This window comes from Impatiens glandulifera, chromosome 3, assembly GCF_907164915.1.
Source record: "Impatiens glandulifera chromosome 3, dImpGla2.1, whole genome shotgun sequence".
NCBI classification, from domain to species: domain Eukaryota; kingdom Viridiplantae; phylum Streptophyta; class Magnoliopsida; order Ericales; family Balsaminaceae; genus Impatiens; species Impatiens glandulifera.
The window spans coordinates 29,684,169-29,702,703 of NC_061864.1; the positions used below are offsets into that span (position 1 = coordinate 29,684,169).

The 18,535-nt window shown below is 36.4% G+C and overlaps 1 protein-coding gene across 1 annotated transcript; it reads right to left on the reverse strand.

Annotated features, from left to right (window-relative positions):
- Window positions 1-289: 289 nt before the first annotated feature.
- LOC124930130 (cytochrome P450 94B3) lies at window positions 290-1,801 on the reverse strand. Its single transcript, XM_047470491.1, has one exon. It carries the CDS (start codon window positions 1,799-1,801, stop codon window positions 290-292), a length of 1,512 nt encoding a protein of 503 aa, XP_047326447.1.
- Between the last annotated feature and the right edge of the window lie 16,734 nt (window positions 1,802-18,535).

The following is an 18,535-nucleotide window of genomic DNA, read 5'->3' on the forward strand; positions in this document are numbered from 1 at the left end:
CTAAAAAAAAGTATTGTAAAAAAGAGAGGATACATTTAACTAAATAATAATAAAATATATGAAGGATATTTAAATAAATTCAAAAATTTTGAACTTATTTTTTTGCATAAGATTATTTCATATCTAGTTTGTATAAATATTATGTTTAACATGATAATCAGGTAACATATTAGTTTTATTTAAACATAAAAAATACAATTATCTTTAAATAATAATTTAACTAAAAAAAATCCAAAATAATCACTTAAAAAAAGATCATAAACAAAAAAACATTTAATAGTCACATGTGCTACACAAGTGGCTGTTCTTTCTCACAAATATTGACTTGAAATCCACCAAGCATATGAGCCGTCAAAAGTGGAACAAAGATCGGAATTTTCTTTTGCGCCGCCGCCGGAAAAACCTCAAACCGTCTCAAGATAGACGCCGCCACATACTTCATCTGTATAAACGCCATCTCCTTCCCTAAACAAACTCTAGGACCGGCCTGAAAAATAGGATACACATAAGGGCTAACCTTCTTCATTTCTCCACCATTCGGTTCAACAAACCACCGGTCTGGTCTAAACTCCAACCGGTCTTTGCCCCACAACTCTTCCATTCTCCCCATTCCATAAGGAAAATAAGTCACCCTATCCCCTTTATAAACCACCGTCCCGTCCGGCAACAAATCACGGTCTCCGGCGTGCTTTGAATCCCACGCCACCGGCGGATAAAGCCTCATAGTTTCACACAAACACGCCTTAAGAAAATCCATATTCTTAATATCTTCGAAATCCATATTCTTCTTCTTCTCCGCCGACGCCGACGACAACTCACGAACGATCCCAGTTTCCACGTCGCGATGACACGTCAACAGCCAAAACAGCCACGTAAGTGCGGCCGACGTGGTATCCTTTCCTGCCATGAGAAAACTTATGGCCATATCCCTCGCCATGTCATCATCCATACCGGCGTCAAGCATTCTCGACAACAGATCGTTCCTATCTCCTCCGGCGAGTTTCTCTCTCTTCCTCTTCTGAATAATCTCGTTGATGCTGACGTGAATAGCTCCGACTGAATCTCTCAAATTTCTTTCTGTCCCCATGTTTAACAATTTCTTGATTTTCCAAATTATCTGAATAGGGGCGGCGCCGCGGATAGCACTTGAAGCCGCCGCGTTATCAAATGAAACTAAAAGCGGCGGCGGCGGATTGGAGAGATCCAGACAATCCGGGTCGAACCCGAGTGAGACCCGACAAATTATGTCGAAACCCAATCTGGTCATTAATTCTTGGAAATCAATAACTTGCCCTGTTTTCGCAGTGGAGATTAGATACGGAATAAGCCGGTTCTCAATTTCGTCTTCTAGAACTTTAAAGACGAATTCTTTCAACGTCTTGGCGCTGAAATCATGACTTGCTAACTTACGTTGGGAGCTCCAGAGCTTCCCGTCGGCGTTAAAGATTCCTGTGCCGAGAAAATCGCCGAGAATCTCAGTAAATTTATGGCCTTTTGGGTAGTTATGGAAATTTGATTTGAGAATGTATTCGACGTTTTGAGGGTTTGCGGTTATTATTGTACGACATGAGCCTAGACGGGTGATGACGATGGTGTTTGACGGGGAGATTGATAAAAGGTCAGTATACCAGTGGAGGAGACGGCGGCGGTTATGGTAGAATGAGATGATACATCCAATGATTGGGTACGTTGGAGGACCAAATTTGATTCGAGGAGTTTTGTAATGGTGTTGGATAATAAGAAAGAGGAGAGGGAGAAGGGAGGTTAGAGAGAGAATTGTGGTAAGAACTGAGAAAGACATTTTTTGTGTTGTTTATGGATGGAGTTGAGAGGAAGAAGATGATGATGATAAGTATAAATAGAGAGAAAAGGAACAATTTTTTCACGTTTTAATCATCTATTAAAATCGCAAACTATAAACGCATGGGCATGGCGGCATGAGTGTCCAAAGCCGCTTTCGTAATCGCTATGGTCCTGGCCATTAGTTTGAGAAAGCTTTTATTTTATTTATTTAAGAGTGGAATACTCAAATCTGTATAAGAACCGACCAAAACAAATAATTTGAATAACATGTTGGTCGGAGTATGGATTATTAAAAGATAATGTTAAATAAACGGGAAGAATGCAAATTTTATCATTAAATTATAATGAATTATTCACGTATATAACTGAACTCATTTTTGTTCGTTCATACCGCTATAGTTGATCAGCTTAATGTTCATATATATCATTTGTTAATAAAAACATTCAAATCCGTTATGTTTCCTCACCGTTAAAATATTACACATGTGATTGACATGTCATTTTTTAAAAATTAATATATATTATAAATTTATTTTTATTCATAATCCTAAATAATAAACACTTACATTTTAGATGCATTAACCAAACTTAGACATTTTGAAAAAATTAACAATAATTCTTTTTTTTTTCAAATTAATATATTTTCAACATTTATTTTTATTAACATTCTTAAATAATAAAATAAATCACTTTTAACTTTCTCATATTCTTGTTACCCTAATTCACTAAGTAGTCAATAAATAAACTAAAAAAACATACATAAATAACATTAATAAAAATCCATATAATATCATAAATTATATAGTAGCAAAATCCATCATTACATACATCCTAAATTCAAAATACTATATTCATTAGATACATCTATTCATACATTTACCCAAATTCATAATACTGTATTCATTACATACATCTACTCAAATTTAAAAATCTACCTCCTTATAAAAACTTCATATATTAAAACTTACATATTCACTTAGTAAGTTTGTATTTTCCAAACAATTTTCTTTTTGTTCAATGATTGCATCTTGTAGTTGTCTAGTTGAAATTGTCTGTGTACCTCTCCACATGAAGCCTAGTGGCCTTATACCATGTTGTAATTGAGTGACACCAATAATAATTTGGTTCACTTGCACCTCTACTTCCACCAATTTCTATATCTTTATCTCCACCAATTCTTGCATCTTCACATGAATGTGTAACTACTTCAGTACATGTACATTTTAATTTAATGATTGATAAAAAAAATTATTATTTTAAAATATACAAACGTAAAATAATATCGTAAGATATAAGTTTCTTAATATTATCCAAAATATTATGAAGTACACTAGAGAATTCTCCTTGTGAGGATTGCCTTTGTGAGAATGGTTGTTGTGAGGATTGACCTTGTGAGAATGATCTTTGTGAGGATTCTCCTTGTGAGAATGGTCTTTGTGAGGATTGACATTGTGAGAATGGTCCTTGTGAGGGTTGTCCTTGTGACCATGGTGGTTGTGGGACTTGTCTTTGCAAAGATTGTCCTTGTGTGTATGTGTCTGCACCATCAAATTCTATCATTTAGACATTAAACTTTTTTAAATTAATATTTACACATTAAATTACGTAAATCGTTGCTTGGAGGAGCATTGACAATTCCACCACTAGCTATAGTATTGCATCCTTATAAACCAATAGGCCTTATATAGTCAACTTATAATCATTCCATCATCAACTTATTTAAGAGGTTGTCATATACTGTTCTTATAAAAACAAGGCTTCTTTATGTAATTAGGAGAACCCAAATTCATTCAGTGATTAGCCATTGTTTATAAGTGAAAGTATTTGGATAATTAATTCAAAGCAACAAAACATGACATTATTCAAAGTTTGGATATCATAACAATTCTTATCCTACACAAACCATGAACAACATAAGACAATTAATTCAATTGAATTCATATAACCAACTATCGTGGACGACGTTAAAGGAAAAGATCATGAATGGAGTAAAAGAACTTGAGATCATCGATCTATTCCCTTAATCACACATAAGCATCAAGGACATGGACATGAGAATTAACTAATAAAAAATTATCACATTTAATAGAAACCTGATGATAATCAAAAGTTTATCACACTATTACCAAATTCTTATCAATATATAGCAGCAGAAGTCAATGCTACATCTAGTAGCTACTTTCAAGGCTCCACTTCAGTAATTATATGTTGACGTTGGAACAGATTTCACTTCATAAAATGGTAAGTAAATGATATCCTGATAATGCATTTTTGTTGATAGGATAAACCCTAATCAATTAGATAGATTCACCTTTCTAAAACAGGACATTAAACTATCAAATATTTTATCATTTGAGGCTATTTAGTTTTTCTATTTTAATTGACGTGACTTTATATGTTTGAAACATGACTTCATCTCTCTTCTCCTCCACATTCTCCATCGAGAGAGCTTCATCTTCTCCTCCACATTCTCCATTGAGAGAGCTTCATCTTCTCCTCCATCACAACCCCATTTTCTTCTTCCATCTTCTTCTTTACATCACCACCCTACATCTCGTTCGATCGACGAAGAGCTTGTCCGCTAGTCCGCGACGTTAGACCTCTATCCTTTTATCGACCTAGCTTAGTCACTCCTTTCTCGATCGATGAATCTTCATATTGCGAATTCGATCGATGGTGGCTCGATTCAGGTATTTAAATTTTATTACTTTAATTTATCACACTAGTGGAAAAATAGGCTTCCGTAACGAAGCTTATTAACGGCGTTCGAATGCCCTTACTGATACTTTTTTTAGTAACGGTTTATTATAACCGATACTGTTATGAAGGTATCAATAAAGGCTATATAATACCGTTACTATTATAAATATTCAGTAACGGACATAATGAATCACCGTTACAAATAATAGCTTCTTAAAAGTTTTTTTTGGAATTAAGGGTATCAATAACGGTTATTGTTAAAACCGTTACTAATATGACTTCACTTTAAATTTTGTTCAAGGAATATTAGTAACGGTTTTGGAGAGAAACCATTACTGAAAGTATATTGGTAACGATTTTAAGAATAACGGTTACTAATATGCCTTCAATTTGAAATTTTACTCAAGGAATATCAGTAACAGTTTTGGAGGGAAACCGTAACTTAAAGTGTATTAGTAACGGTTTTGAGAATAACCGTTATGGATATGTCTTCAATTTAAACTTTTGCTCAAGGAATATCAGTAACGGTTTTGGAGGGAAACCGTTACTGAAAGTATATTGGTAACGATTTTGAGGATAACCATTACTAATACGCGCCATGTCGTTTCGTCTTCACAAGGGGTATCAGTAACGATTTTTAGTATAACCGTTACTGATATGACTTCAGTTTAAATTTTTTGAAGGTTTATTTGTAATGGTTTCCCTTCAAAACCGTTACTAATATAGTACTAGTAACGATTATTTTGAAAATCATTACTAATACGTGCCCTGTCGTTTCATCTTTACAAGAGGTATCAGTAACGGTTCTTGAGAAAACCGTTACTGATATCGATTTAACATCAGTAATGGTTTATCTAAATCGTTACTAAGACTCTAATAAAACGCGAGAGCGCGCCGCCCTCTTTCTTTTTTCCTTCTTTCTTTCTTCTCTTTTCTCCGCGCTCCCGTTTTCTTCTTCTCCGCCACATGTCTGTTGAAGTCGTCACCGGTAGAAGACGTCGATCATCCGCAATCAAGTAAGTTTTCTTCTTCTTTTCTCTATTCCACCTCCTGTTCAAGCCTCCTACCGGTTGAATGCGATCTCCTCCGCCGCCCGTTCAAGCCCCTACAATCAATTAGGTAAGTTCATCTATTTCTTTCATTATCTTCTTTCAATCAATTTCTAATACTCTTTTTTGCAGAAATTTCAATTCCCCTGCTGGTTGTATCAGCTCTCCTCTACCGCCCGTTTAAGGTTCCTGCAATTAGGTAACTTCTTTATTTCTTTTTCAAATATGTTTTCAATATATTCTTTTTCCGGATTTTTCTACACGTGAAGAAGAATCTGTACATTCTAATTATTGGAATCTATTCTAGCTTAGTCTTGAAACTAGGGACTTTTGTGTACAATGTAGCCAATATAAGTGGAATCATATACTAGTATCATTTATTGTTAAACCTGCAATAGTAAGAAAGATTTTTTATTGTTTAGATGGAGTCAATATCAACCCTTAAGTTGTAAATTTTGTATCATATTTATTTATCTACATTGTGGCTATATATAGTTAAATGAAGCTATAGAGATATGTTTGAGAGTGATACAAATTTCAAATAATTTGTTTCAAATATTGTTTAAATACCCCTTTTACTCGGCAAAAGAAAAGAAAACTTCTCTTCGGTTCTTTTGTTCGGTTCTTTTGATTGAAAAAGATTGTGTTTGAGTTCTTTGATTCACTTTTCTTATTTGAAGTTTGAAGGTTCTCTTTCGCTGATTGAATTTGTTGTTGTTGTTGTCGTCGTTGTCTTTCGTCGATATACTGGTTAGTCATCAAATTCCTTTAATTAGATTAATTGATTAGTTAGATTAATGTATTATTTGTATTTTAGGTTATTGCATTAATGAATTATTTGTATGTTAGGTTAGTGCATTATTGTTAGATTAGTTAGATTGTTATATTATTTGATGTTAGGTTAAATTATATATTGGATTGGTTGTTAATTGTATTTGAGATTAAGTTAGATTATTTGAATGTTAGATTATTAGAATGTTAGATTATTGGATTGTTAGATTAATGAATTATTTGTATGTTAGATTATTGCATTATTGGATTATTTGTATGTTAGGTTATTGCTTTATTGGATTATTGAATTGTTAGATTATTGAATTGTATGTTGATTAGGTTATGATAGTTTATTGAATTATATATTAAATAATTAGACTAGTTAGGTTTATGGTTAATTTAAAAATAAAAAACTTTATTTGACATAATAATATTTTGTCTAGTCCTAATGGTAGTCCCAGACAAAACATGGATGACTATACTTCGTACCGATCCAAAATATATTGAGGGGGTTGACAAATTCATAGAATTTGCTGAAAGATTTATGGGTAAATAGTCTATTGCATGTCCTTGTGTAAGGTGTGCAAATCGAGTGTATGAGAATAAGACCGTCGTTAGATCTCATCTGGTTGTATTATACATAAGACAAAATTATGGTTTTTGGTATTTTCACGGTGAAAAGAGAATTGAATGTCAGAATGTAAATGTTGTTAGTGAGAATGTAGAGGAAGATGAGTTTGAAGACGAACCGATCAATATAGCACCAAATAACGAGAGTTATATCATGGAAGACGAACCTGTTGACGTTTGTGAGGATAATCTAATAGAAGATATTATTTGAAAGGATCGGTGACACCAATAGAGATGGGGGTCTAACTATTAATGACAACTTCTATAACACGGTTTGATAGAAATCCTATTAAGGATTTATATCACTTTTTATTCTTCACAAACCCTTGAAAACTCTTGAAGCGATTAAAGTGCGGAAACGTTTGCTCAGGTTTGAAACTAAGAACCAGTTCGAAAAGTTAACACAGAATGAAAAAGACACAACAGGTTGTTTAGGGATGTTCGAAGCAAACTCTCCTACATCACCCCTTCTTCCAACCACCGAAAGGATTCACTATACATTCTTTGAATCAAATACAATTTTCTTGCTAGCTAATTGTTGAACAGAACAAACTATGTTCAACTTACAGAATGTTTTAGAATATCAATCAGCTAGACAATGCTTTGATTCTATCTCTCACTTGAATGTGATGTACAAAATTAGTAAGTAAGAAAGCAATTAGTAAGATGGTGTGTGAGATTGGTTGCTCGTCCGTTGTCCTTGAAAATCTTTAAATAAAAGATAGGTACCAACGGTCGAATCTTCTGCATTGAAACGTGACAAAACCCATTGGAAAGCCTCCATAGTACACAAGTACAACAGAATCTGTGCACAAAGATCGTGGTCGTACCAATCTAGTAGTGCGCCAGATATTCTTTTAGAATTGTCCTACAAGGAACAAGTAGTGGAAAGAATATTTAATTACGTGGCATTCATTCATTGGATGCAATTGGTTGTCGTACTGTTCTACATGGATAAGTGGAGCAGGAGTAGCGAACATGTAGTTGATCGTGGGTAGACGGATGATGACTTCAAGCAACTGCTGAAGCGAGGCATTGGACGTGCTCCATTAGACTGCCAAGTCTAAGGAAATTAGACGTCCTACGTCTAATAATTGGATCCATTAGACCACCAAGTCTAATGGAGTTAGACGGAACGTCTAACTACGTGTCACTTCAGACTAGTCTAAAGGAGTTAGACGTTAGCGTCTAACTTTCATCTGTTAGACTACACGTTTAACTACGTATCCGTTAGACCGCACGTCTAACTATGTATTTGTTAGATCGCACGTCTAACTACGTATCTGTTAGAACACACGTCTAACTACATACCCGTTAGACCGCACGTCTAACTACGTATCCGTTAGACCGCACGTCTAACTACGTATCCATTAGACCGCACGTCTAACTACGTATCCGTTAGACCGCACGTCTAACTACGTATCCGTTAGACCGCACGTCTAACTACGTATCCGTTAGACCGCACGTCTAACTACGTATCCGTTAGACTGCACGTCTAACTACGTATCCGTTAGAATGCGCGTCTAACTACGTATCCGTTAGAATGCGCGTCTAACGACGTCTCCGTTAGAATGCACGTCTAACGACGTATCCGTTAGAATTCACGTCTAACGACGTATCCGTTAGAATGCACGTCTAACGACGTATCCGTTAAAATGCACGTCTAACGACGTATTCGTTAGAATGCACGTCTAACTACATATCTGTTAGAATGCACGTCTAACTACGTATCCGTTAGAATGCACATCTAACGACGTATCTGTTAGAATGCACGTCTGACGACGTATCTGTTAGAATGCACGTCTAACGACGTATCTGTTAGAATGCACGTCTAACGACGTATCTGTTAGAATAAACGTCTAACTACGTATCTATTAAAATGCACGTCTAACTACGTATCCGTTAGACCGCACGTCTAACTACGTATCCGTTAGACCGCACGTCTAACTACGTATCCGTTAGACCGCACGTCTAACTACGTATCCGTTAGACCGCACGTCTAACTACGTATCCGTTAGACCGCACGTCTAACTACGTATCCGTTAGAATGCGCGTCTAACTACGTATCCGTTAGAATGCGCGTCTAACGACGTCTCCGTTAGAATGCGCGTCTAACGACGTATCCGTTAGAATTCACGTCTAACGACGTATCCGTTAGAATGCACGTCTAACGACGTATCCGTTAAAATGCACATCTAACGACGTATTCGTTAGAATGCACGTCTAACTACATATCTGTTAAAATGCACGTCTAACTACGTATCTGTTAGAATGCACATCTAACGACGTATCTGTTAGAATGCACGTCTGACGACGTATCTGTTAGAATGCACGTCTAACGACGTATCTGTTAGAATGCACGTCTAACGACGTATCTGTCAGAATGCACGTCTAACGACGTATCTGTTAGAATAAACGTCTAACTACGTATCTATTAAAATGCACGTCTAACTACGTATCCGTTAGAATGCATGTCAAACTACGTATCCGTTAGACTACACGTCTAACTACGTATCCGTTAGAATGCACGTCTAACTACGTATCCCTTAGAGTGCACGTCTAACTACGTATCCGTTAGACTGCTCGTCTAACTACGTATCCTTTAGACTGCACGTCTGACAACGTATCCGTTAGAATACACGTCTAACTACGTATTCGTTAGACTGCACGTCTAACTACGTATCTGTTAGACTGCACGTCTAACTACGTATCCGTTAGAATGCACGTCTAACTATGTATCCGTTAGAATGCACGTCTAACTACGTATCCGTTAGAATGCTCGTCTAACTACGTATCTGTTAGAATGCACGTCTAACTACGTATCCGTTAGAATGCATATCTAACGACGTATCTGTTAGAATGCACGTCTAACGACGTAACTGTTAGAATGCACGTCTAACGACGTATCTGTTAGAATGCACGTCTAACTACGTATCTGTTAGAATACACGTCTAACTACGTATCCGTTAGAATGCACGTCTAACAACGTATCCGTTAGAATGCACGTCTAACTACGTATCTGTTAGACTACACGTTTAACTATGTATCCGTTAGACTACACGTCTAACTAGCAGCGCGTCTAACAAACAATATGTCTAATAAGCCTGTTTCAAGCTAAGTCTAACTTAGCATTTTTGATGCACATGCACAAAAACAATTAGACGGCTTAGCTTCATTCATCATTAAAGTTTTACAAATACATCATTAAAATATCGTTAGTCATACTAATTTGACCCAACATTATTGCTGATTTGTACCCTAATGTCAACAATGATCATGAACATTCGAGTGAAAATGAGAATCCCGTTGATGATTCTAAAACGTTTTACAAATTGTTGGACGATTCAAATCTACCTTTGTATGAAGGTTTTCGCATTTTCAAAGTCTCATCTCTTCTTAAACTTCTTCACATAAAGAATTTAGGTTAGTGGATAAACACGTCATTTGATTTGTTGATGAGTTTATTGAAGGAAGAAATACTACCGGTTCATAATCATCTACCAAATTCGTATTATGAGTGCAAGAAATTCATTACAGACATGGGTCTATCGTACGAAAAAATTGACGTGTGTAAGAATGATTGCATGCTTTTTCGTAAAGAGGATAAGGATTTGCAGCAATGTAAAGTTTGTGGGCTTTCTAGATGGAATATCAATAAATCTAGTGGTGCAATTCGAATGATGGTGAATGGCAAATATATACCCAATAAGGTGTTGCGGTATTTTCCATTAAAACCGAGGTTGCAAAGATTATACATGTGTTCCAAAACTTCTCCACGCATGACTTGGCATAAAGATAATAATCCCGAAGATGATATGTTTAGGCATCCTGCTAATTCAATGACATGGAAGATCTTTGATAACTTGTACTCAGATTTCTTAGTAGAACCTCGGAATGTGCGACTTGGTTTGGAAAGTGATGGTTTTTAACCCTTTGCTAGCGAAAAAATACCATACAACATTTGTCCAGTTATTCTCATCCCTTACAACGTCTCTCTAACCACATGTATGGACAAAAGAAATTTTCTTCTATCAATGCTAATTCCAGGACCAAAAAGTCCAGGAGATTGCATTGACGTATTTCTTGACCCACTTATTGAAGAGTTGATGGAATTGTGGCATATCGGTGTGAAGACAAACGATACAAGCAGAAAACAATATTTTAAGTTGCGAGCAACTCTTATGTGGACTATTAATGATTTTCTGACATATGCAAATTTATCGAGATGGAATACAAAGGGGAAATTGGCATGTCCGTCTTGTAATCAGAACACTGCATCATTAAGGTTAACAAATTTCCAGATGGAGTGTTACATGAGTCATCGACGATTTCTCCCGCCTAATCATCGTTGGCGCAAAAAGACCGATACGTTTGACGGGCGTACTGAGAATAGAGGTTCTCCTTTTCTACTATCGGGTTTCGAAATTTAATTATAAGCACGAGATCTAAAGGAAATTTGTTTGACAAAGTACCTTTCTAAGAAAACAAAAGTTATTCATGAATCCCAAGGTGATATCTAGAACAAATTTAGTATATTTTTCCAAATGCCTTACTGGAAATCTTTGATGTGGAGACATAACTTAGTTTGCTGATTGTGTTTATTGTTTATTACTCTTTTCATTGAGCAATTTAATAATCATTTTAATCACAACTCTATTTAGTGATTATTTTTTCTCTCTTTTCATATGGAGCGAAAAAATCTTAATGATTATTCTAATCACAACTCTACTCAGTGATTATTATAGATTTAAGTATCACTGGTCAGTTTAGTGAAATACTATATAATCACAACTCTGCTTAATGATTATAATAGATTTAAGTATCGCTGGTCAGTTTAGCGAAATACTATTTAATCACAATTCTGCTTAATGATTATTATAGATTTAAGTTTCGTTTGTTAGTTTAGCGAAATACTTATTTAATCACAATTCTACTTAGTGATTATATAGATTTAAGTTTCGCTGGTCAGTTTAGCGAAATACTTATTTAATCACAATTCTTCTTAGAGATTAATATAGATTTAAGCATCGCTGGTCAGTTTAGCGAAATACTATTTAATCATAATTTTGATTAGTGATTATATAGATTCAAGTGTCGCTGGTCAGTTTAGTGAAATACTATTTAATCACAATTCTAATTAGTGATTATATAAATCTAAGTATCATTGGTCAGTTTAGCGAAATACTATTTAATCACAATTCTGCTTAGTGATTATATAAATCTAAGTATTGCTGGTCAGTTTAGCGAAATACAATTTAATCAAAATTCTGCTTAGTGATTATATAAATCTAAGTATTGTTGATCAGTTTATCGAAATACTATTTAATCACAATTCTACTTAGTGATTATATAGTTTAAGTATCGTTGGTCAGTTTAGCGAAATACTATTTAATCACAATTATGCTTAGTGATTATATAGATTTAAGTATCGTTGGTCAGTTTAGCGAAATACTATTTAATCACATTTCTGCTTAGTGATTATTATAAATTTAAGTATCGCTGGTTAGTTTAGCGAAATATTATTTAATCACAATTCTGCTTAGTGATTATTATAAATCTAAGTATCGCTGGTCAGTTTAGCGAAATACTTATTTAATCACAATTCTACTTAGTGATCATATAGATTTAAGTAGCGCTGGTCAGTTTAGCGAAATACTTTTTAATCACAATTATGCTTAGTGATTATTATAAATCAAAGTATTGCTGGTCAGTTTAGAGAAACACTTTTTAATCACAACTCTGTTTAGTGATTTAAGTTCGAAGTTAGACTTCCTTAATTTTCAAGGCACTAGCGTCTTTTCAACGGTCTTGAAATACTTTCAAGAATCAATTCTATACTTTCTTCGTTAGAGTGTGTCGAGAGGAAACCACATGTAACCGATGTTCTTTGAGATTAATGCTGTCACTTTTAGGGACTTGTCTTACGAGGGATTTGTTCGCTCGAATGCTTAATATTTCAACCATGCATCATGAGGCTGAATTTCGTTTCTCAAATTCGGAGGTCAATTTGCCTCAGATTCTAAGGCATTGGGCTCTTTTTATACTCAGGGTATATTTAATAGAATCGGTACATTCTTGTTCTTGCATTGGCAATTTTAACAAGAGTCTAGATGAACAACAAATGGTGATTTCAATATCTCAACCTCTACGAGTATTGTTCTATTTTCTTCGGCCTCTTTTCTTTATGACCGGAGTGTATCTGATAGATTCAAACACTTTATTCTTTCTTAGCAATTAGATAAAATCTAAATGAACAACAATATTATATTTCATATCACAACCAACACAGTCTTTTTTAATTGAATTTACTTTTCTTGAGGTCTTAAATCTTTGGCACTTGACCTCCAATTGAGACGAGACATCGCCTTTGTTGATGACATGGTTTCGAGTTTGGGCATTCATCTTTTTATGAGATCCCTATTAAACATCAGTAGTTTAAGCTTTTGTCTAGGCTCGACGTAGATCCGTTTTTGAAGTGCTTTACTCGGATCTCACTAGTTATATTAGTTCTTCAAGAGACATCCATTGGGGAGAAACGTATTTTCCCGCATCCCTACTTATTTCTTGTACTAGCTCATCAGTTCGCTTGGCACTAGAAAAATTTAGGGGTCTATCTTATTTTTATCTTCCACAAATGCCCCTAGTTTTGACACAAGGGGTTTGATTGTTTTGGATATATTTGTGATCCCAATTTCTCATTGGCTTGAACTCTATGGGGATGTATTTTGTCCTAGCTCAAGATTTGGCTTGTTGGGGAGTTGGGATTGTACTTGTGAAAAGTTGCCTACATATTCTCATAAAAGGAAAAATCAGGTCTGAACCTAGTTCCGAAATTGTATCACGGATAGATCATGATTCCGCATTTCGTTGAGGTTGATTTCTCAGGTTTTTGTTGGAGTTGCAATTGACTTGAATTGTGGGAATTTCTTAAGTGTCTACTGGAGTGGAAATTGACTTAAGCTAGGGAGGTTGTTTACGTATCTGCTAGAGTTGCAAGTGACTTAAGATGAAAATATTTTAAGATCCTAAACTGTTAGAGAATAAAGTGCTTTAGCCATGTGTTAGGCGTTATATTTACTCATTTAAGGTAACTCTGTGAGGATCTTTCAATCATTTCATTTTCATAAAATGCCCCTATTGTCGATACAGGGTTTGATTTTTGAAAATGTTTAGGATCGGGCTCATACAAGCTGCCTACGTATCCCATAGCTAAGGGAATTCATGTCCAACGTAGTTCCATGCACGTTGTTTGTGAAAAATGTTTGTTTTAATTTTTTTGAAAACGTTTAGATCCTAAGTCGAAGAGAAAAATACTTTAGCTTCGGGCGTTGTATTTTCTCAAGTGGGACTTTGTGAGGATCTTGTGCTCATTTTTATTTTAATAAAAATGCCCCAAGTGTTGACTATGAGTTTTTGGTTTAAGAGTCAACTTATAGTGTGATTAAGTCCCTTTTTGATGTATATATGCAATGAATGTATGCGATGTAATGTGAAATGAAATGTCTATCAACTTCTTTCGATAATTGATAGTGGTGACCGCACCCTAGATGGGCTGCCTACGTACTCTCGAGAGAGATCAGGTCTGACGTACTTCACAACTTGTGAAGTTATGAACTTTGATTTATGGGATTCAACACGCATGCTTTAGACAAAGTATCTTTTGAGCATGTCCACATTGACGGGTGCTGAGAGTTCTTCTCCGTCCAAGGTGGTCAATCTCGTGGCGCCGCTTGAAAAGACCTTCTTGACGAGGTAGGGTCCTTCCCATGCTATTTGGAATTTCCCTCTATGGTCTAATATCCGTAAGTTCTTCTTTAGGACTAAATCGCCTTCATGAATGTTCCTAGGTTTCACCTTCTTGTTGAAAGCTCTGGTCATTCTTCTTTGGTATGCTTGCGCGTGACATAACGCGTTTAATCTCTTGTCTTCTATAAGAGCTAGTTGGTTGTACCGTGACTTACACCAATCTTCTTCCAATACTCGCGTCTCGAGTAAAACTCTTAAAGTGGGGACTTCGATTTCGATAAGTTTCACTACATCCATTCCGTAGACCAATGCAAATGGCATTTCTCCCGTTGACGTTCGAATGGTTGTTTTGTATCCCCATAAGGCGTATGGAAGCTTCTCATGCCAATCCTTGTACGTCTAAGTCATTTTCTTGATGATAGTGATGATGTTCTTGTTGGCTGCCTCTACTGCGCCGTTCGTTTGAGGACGTTAAGGTGAAGATTTGTGGTGTTTAATCCTGTATTCTTCTAGTACTTTGAGTACTTCTCCCGGAAATGTCCACCATTGTCTGAGATCAAGGCTTGAGGAACTCCATAACGTGCAATGATGTTATCGCATATGAAGTTGGCAACATGTGACGACTTGAGCACCTTGTATGATTGAGCTTCGACCTACTTTGTGAAATGATCGATAGCTACAAGGATGAATTTGTGTCCGTTTAAAGCGTGAGGATAGATTTTTCCAATGATATCTATTCCTCATGTTGAGAATGGCCATGGTGAGGTCATATTGTAAAGTATAGATGTTGAGGTGTGCTTCAATTTCGCGTAAACTTGACATTGATGACACTTCTTAACATATTCTACACATTCTTGTTCCATGTTCTGCCAGTAATAGCCAAAGCGAAGGATCTTCTTAGCGAGTGTCGATCCGTTCATGTGTGGGCTACAAGTTCCTACATGTACTTCTTCCATGATCTGTGCTGCTTGAGGTTGGTCGATGCATAGCATGTTCCGATCGTCAAAGGAGCGCTGGTATAGCTTTCCTGCGAGTAGCACGTAGTTGGTTATGTATTGACATAGAGCTCTCCTCTCTTTCTTCTAGAAATGTGAAGGATACTCTCCATGCTTGACGTACTTCTGTATAGGTTCGAACCAAGGTTTGGGTGCCACTTCGGTGTTGTCAATTGTCCTCTTCTCGAAGTATCTTTTCTGTTTCTGACGAATCTTCAAAGGCTTGATTTTAATTCCTTCTAGGATTTGCGTCATGGCTGCTAACGTGGCCAAAGCATCTGCGAATCCATTCTGACTTCTAAAAGCGTGTGTGAATGTCACATGTTCAAACTTTGTCATTAGAGTAGATAAGTGTTGATGGTAGGGTTTGAGATTCTCTCCCTTGACTTGCCATTCACCATTAGCTTGTGAAATGACTAAGTTCGAGTCTCCTACTACTTCTAGACGTCTCGCTCATTTTTCATGAGCAATCTTCAAGACAGAGATGCATGCTTCATACTCTGCTTCATTGTTCGTCACTTGATATTCGAGCTTGACTGAGATTGAGTTGTATATTCCCATAGGATCGATGAGTAGTATTCCGATGCCATAACCTTGTTTTCCTGAAGCTCCATCGAATAATAGCTTCCAGGTTGTAGGGTTAATAGTCACCACTTCGTCGTTTGGGAATGCTAACTCCTCGTCGTCTTCAACTTTGATTGGTTGTTCTGTGAGAAAATCTGCTACAACACTCCCCTCGATAGATTTATGAACTGTGTACACAATGTCGTACTCTGATATCATCATCATCCACTTAGCTAATCTCGGAGACAAAAGCGTTTTCTGGAATAAATGATGAACTGGATTGAGTCTTGATACTAACTTGACTATGTGGGCTTGCATGTAATGCCTTAGCCTCTTAGTGACCCAAGATAGGGCCCAACACACATTTTCTACTGGCGTGTAATTAAGTTCATAGCCTGTCAAGCGCTTGCTTATGTAGTATATTGCAACTTCCATCTTTTCCTCATTTTCTTGAGCTAGTAGACTACCCATTGTGTTTTCTGTGACTGTTAAGTATAGGATTAGTGGTACGCCTGGTCTTGGTGGCATCAGAATATGAGGATTCTTGAGGTATCCCTTTATCTTCTCGAATGCGTTCTGACAAGCGTCATCCCAGACGAATCTTTCATTTTTCCTTAAAAATTTAAACAAAGGATCACATGTCATAGTCAACTTGTATATGAATCGACTTATATACTGGATCCTTCCTAGAAAGCCTCGCACTTCTTTCTCGCTTCGTGGAGGTGGCATTGTCGTGATTGTTTCTATCTTGCTCGGATCAACCTCAATTCCTCTTTGCGTGATTAAGAGCCTAGCATCTTTCCTGCTGTCACTCCAAATGTGCACTTCTTTGGGTTGAGCCTAAGTTGGAACTTCCTGATGCGTTGTAAGAATTTGTCAAGATTTTGGATGTGCCCTTCTCGATCTTTTGATTTGACAATCATATCGTCGAAATAGACTTCTACCTCCTTGTGGATCATATCATGAAGAATCATCGTGGCAGCTCGTTGATACGTTGCTCCTGCGTTCTTCATCCTGAAAGGCATGACTCGATAATAAAATGTGCCGACTTCTGTGATGAACATTGTCTTCTCCTTGTCCTTTGGAGCCATCAGTACTTGGTTGTAGCCTGAGAATCCGTCCATGAATGATAGGAGTTGATGGCCTGCTGCATGATCTACTAGTACGTCGATGTGTGGTAGTGGAAAACTGTCTTTAGGGCTTGCTTTGTTGAGATCCCGATAGTCTACACACACTCGGATCTTTCCATCTTTCTTCGCGACTGGGACTACATTGGCGATCCATTCTGGGTAATCTACCACTTCGAGGAATCCTACCTCGAGGTGTTTCGAAACTTCCTCTTTGATCTTGTCCACGATGTTTGCTTTCATTCTTCGGAGCTTCTGCTTTACCGGTTTTGCGTCTTCGTAAAGTGGTATACGGTGTTGGATGATTTTGGATCAATGCCTAGCATTTCTTTATAAGACTATGCAAAAACATATTTGTTGCTTTTAAAAGTTTAGTCAGATTTTCTCGTTCTAAATCAAATAAACTTTTTCTGATTAAAACAATATGAGGATCTTCTTCTATGTTAAGATTTATTTCAATTGTTTCTTCTGCAGTGGAAAAATTCTCCTCTTGTTTATATAGATATTGCCTCATCTCATAGGTCATTTCTGATTTAAACGTTTCATTGGAAGACATATAATCAAAAGTTTCTTCTTCGTTAAAATCATTGTTTTAAGTGCCCCCAGACTTAAAGTTAGTAAAATAATGTTCTGCATGTGAATGAAATTTAGAAATGATAGATTTTATGTTCGAATTGTTTTTAGCGAATGCATGTTTCGTCAAGTACGGATCTTCCTCCTCGCTGTATGTGACGTCATCAATTTGTTTTAACCTTAGGTACTAGGATGATCTTAACGGCGATCAGATCTACAATCTTCTATTTGAGAGGGAAATAAAAATTAGTGGAATGCCCTCTAGTCTAGTTATATCTACACCACTCATTTGCGAACTTGTCCATTACTTCTCTCCCGAGTTCCGGTGTTAACGTTTGAATCAAATTCTTCTGCAATAAGTTCCTTAAGGCCTTCAACAATGGCATCCCCAAGTCGTCAAATTTTCTACGAGGTGGAGCAGTAGTGGCACTCCTTGCTTGTGATGATTGTTGACTTTGTTTAGGAGAAATGAGTTCTCTTGATGACCATTTTGTCCTTGAGTTTGACGTTCTTACCTGGATCTTGTTTTGAATAGACCTTTCTGCAGCTTTCCAATCATCCATGAATGCCATGCATA

What these genes read in the sequence shown, in the direction of transcription:
- LOC124930130 (XM_047470491.1), bottom strand. Translation starts at nt 1,801, where the DNA reads ATGTCTTTCTCAGTTCTTACCACAATTCTCTCTCTAACCTCCCTTCTC.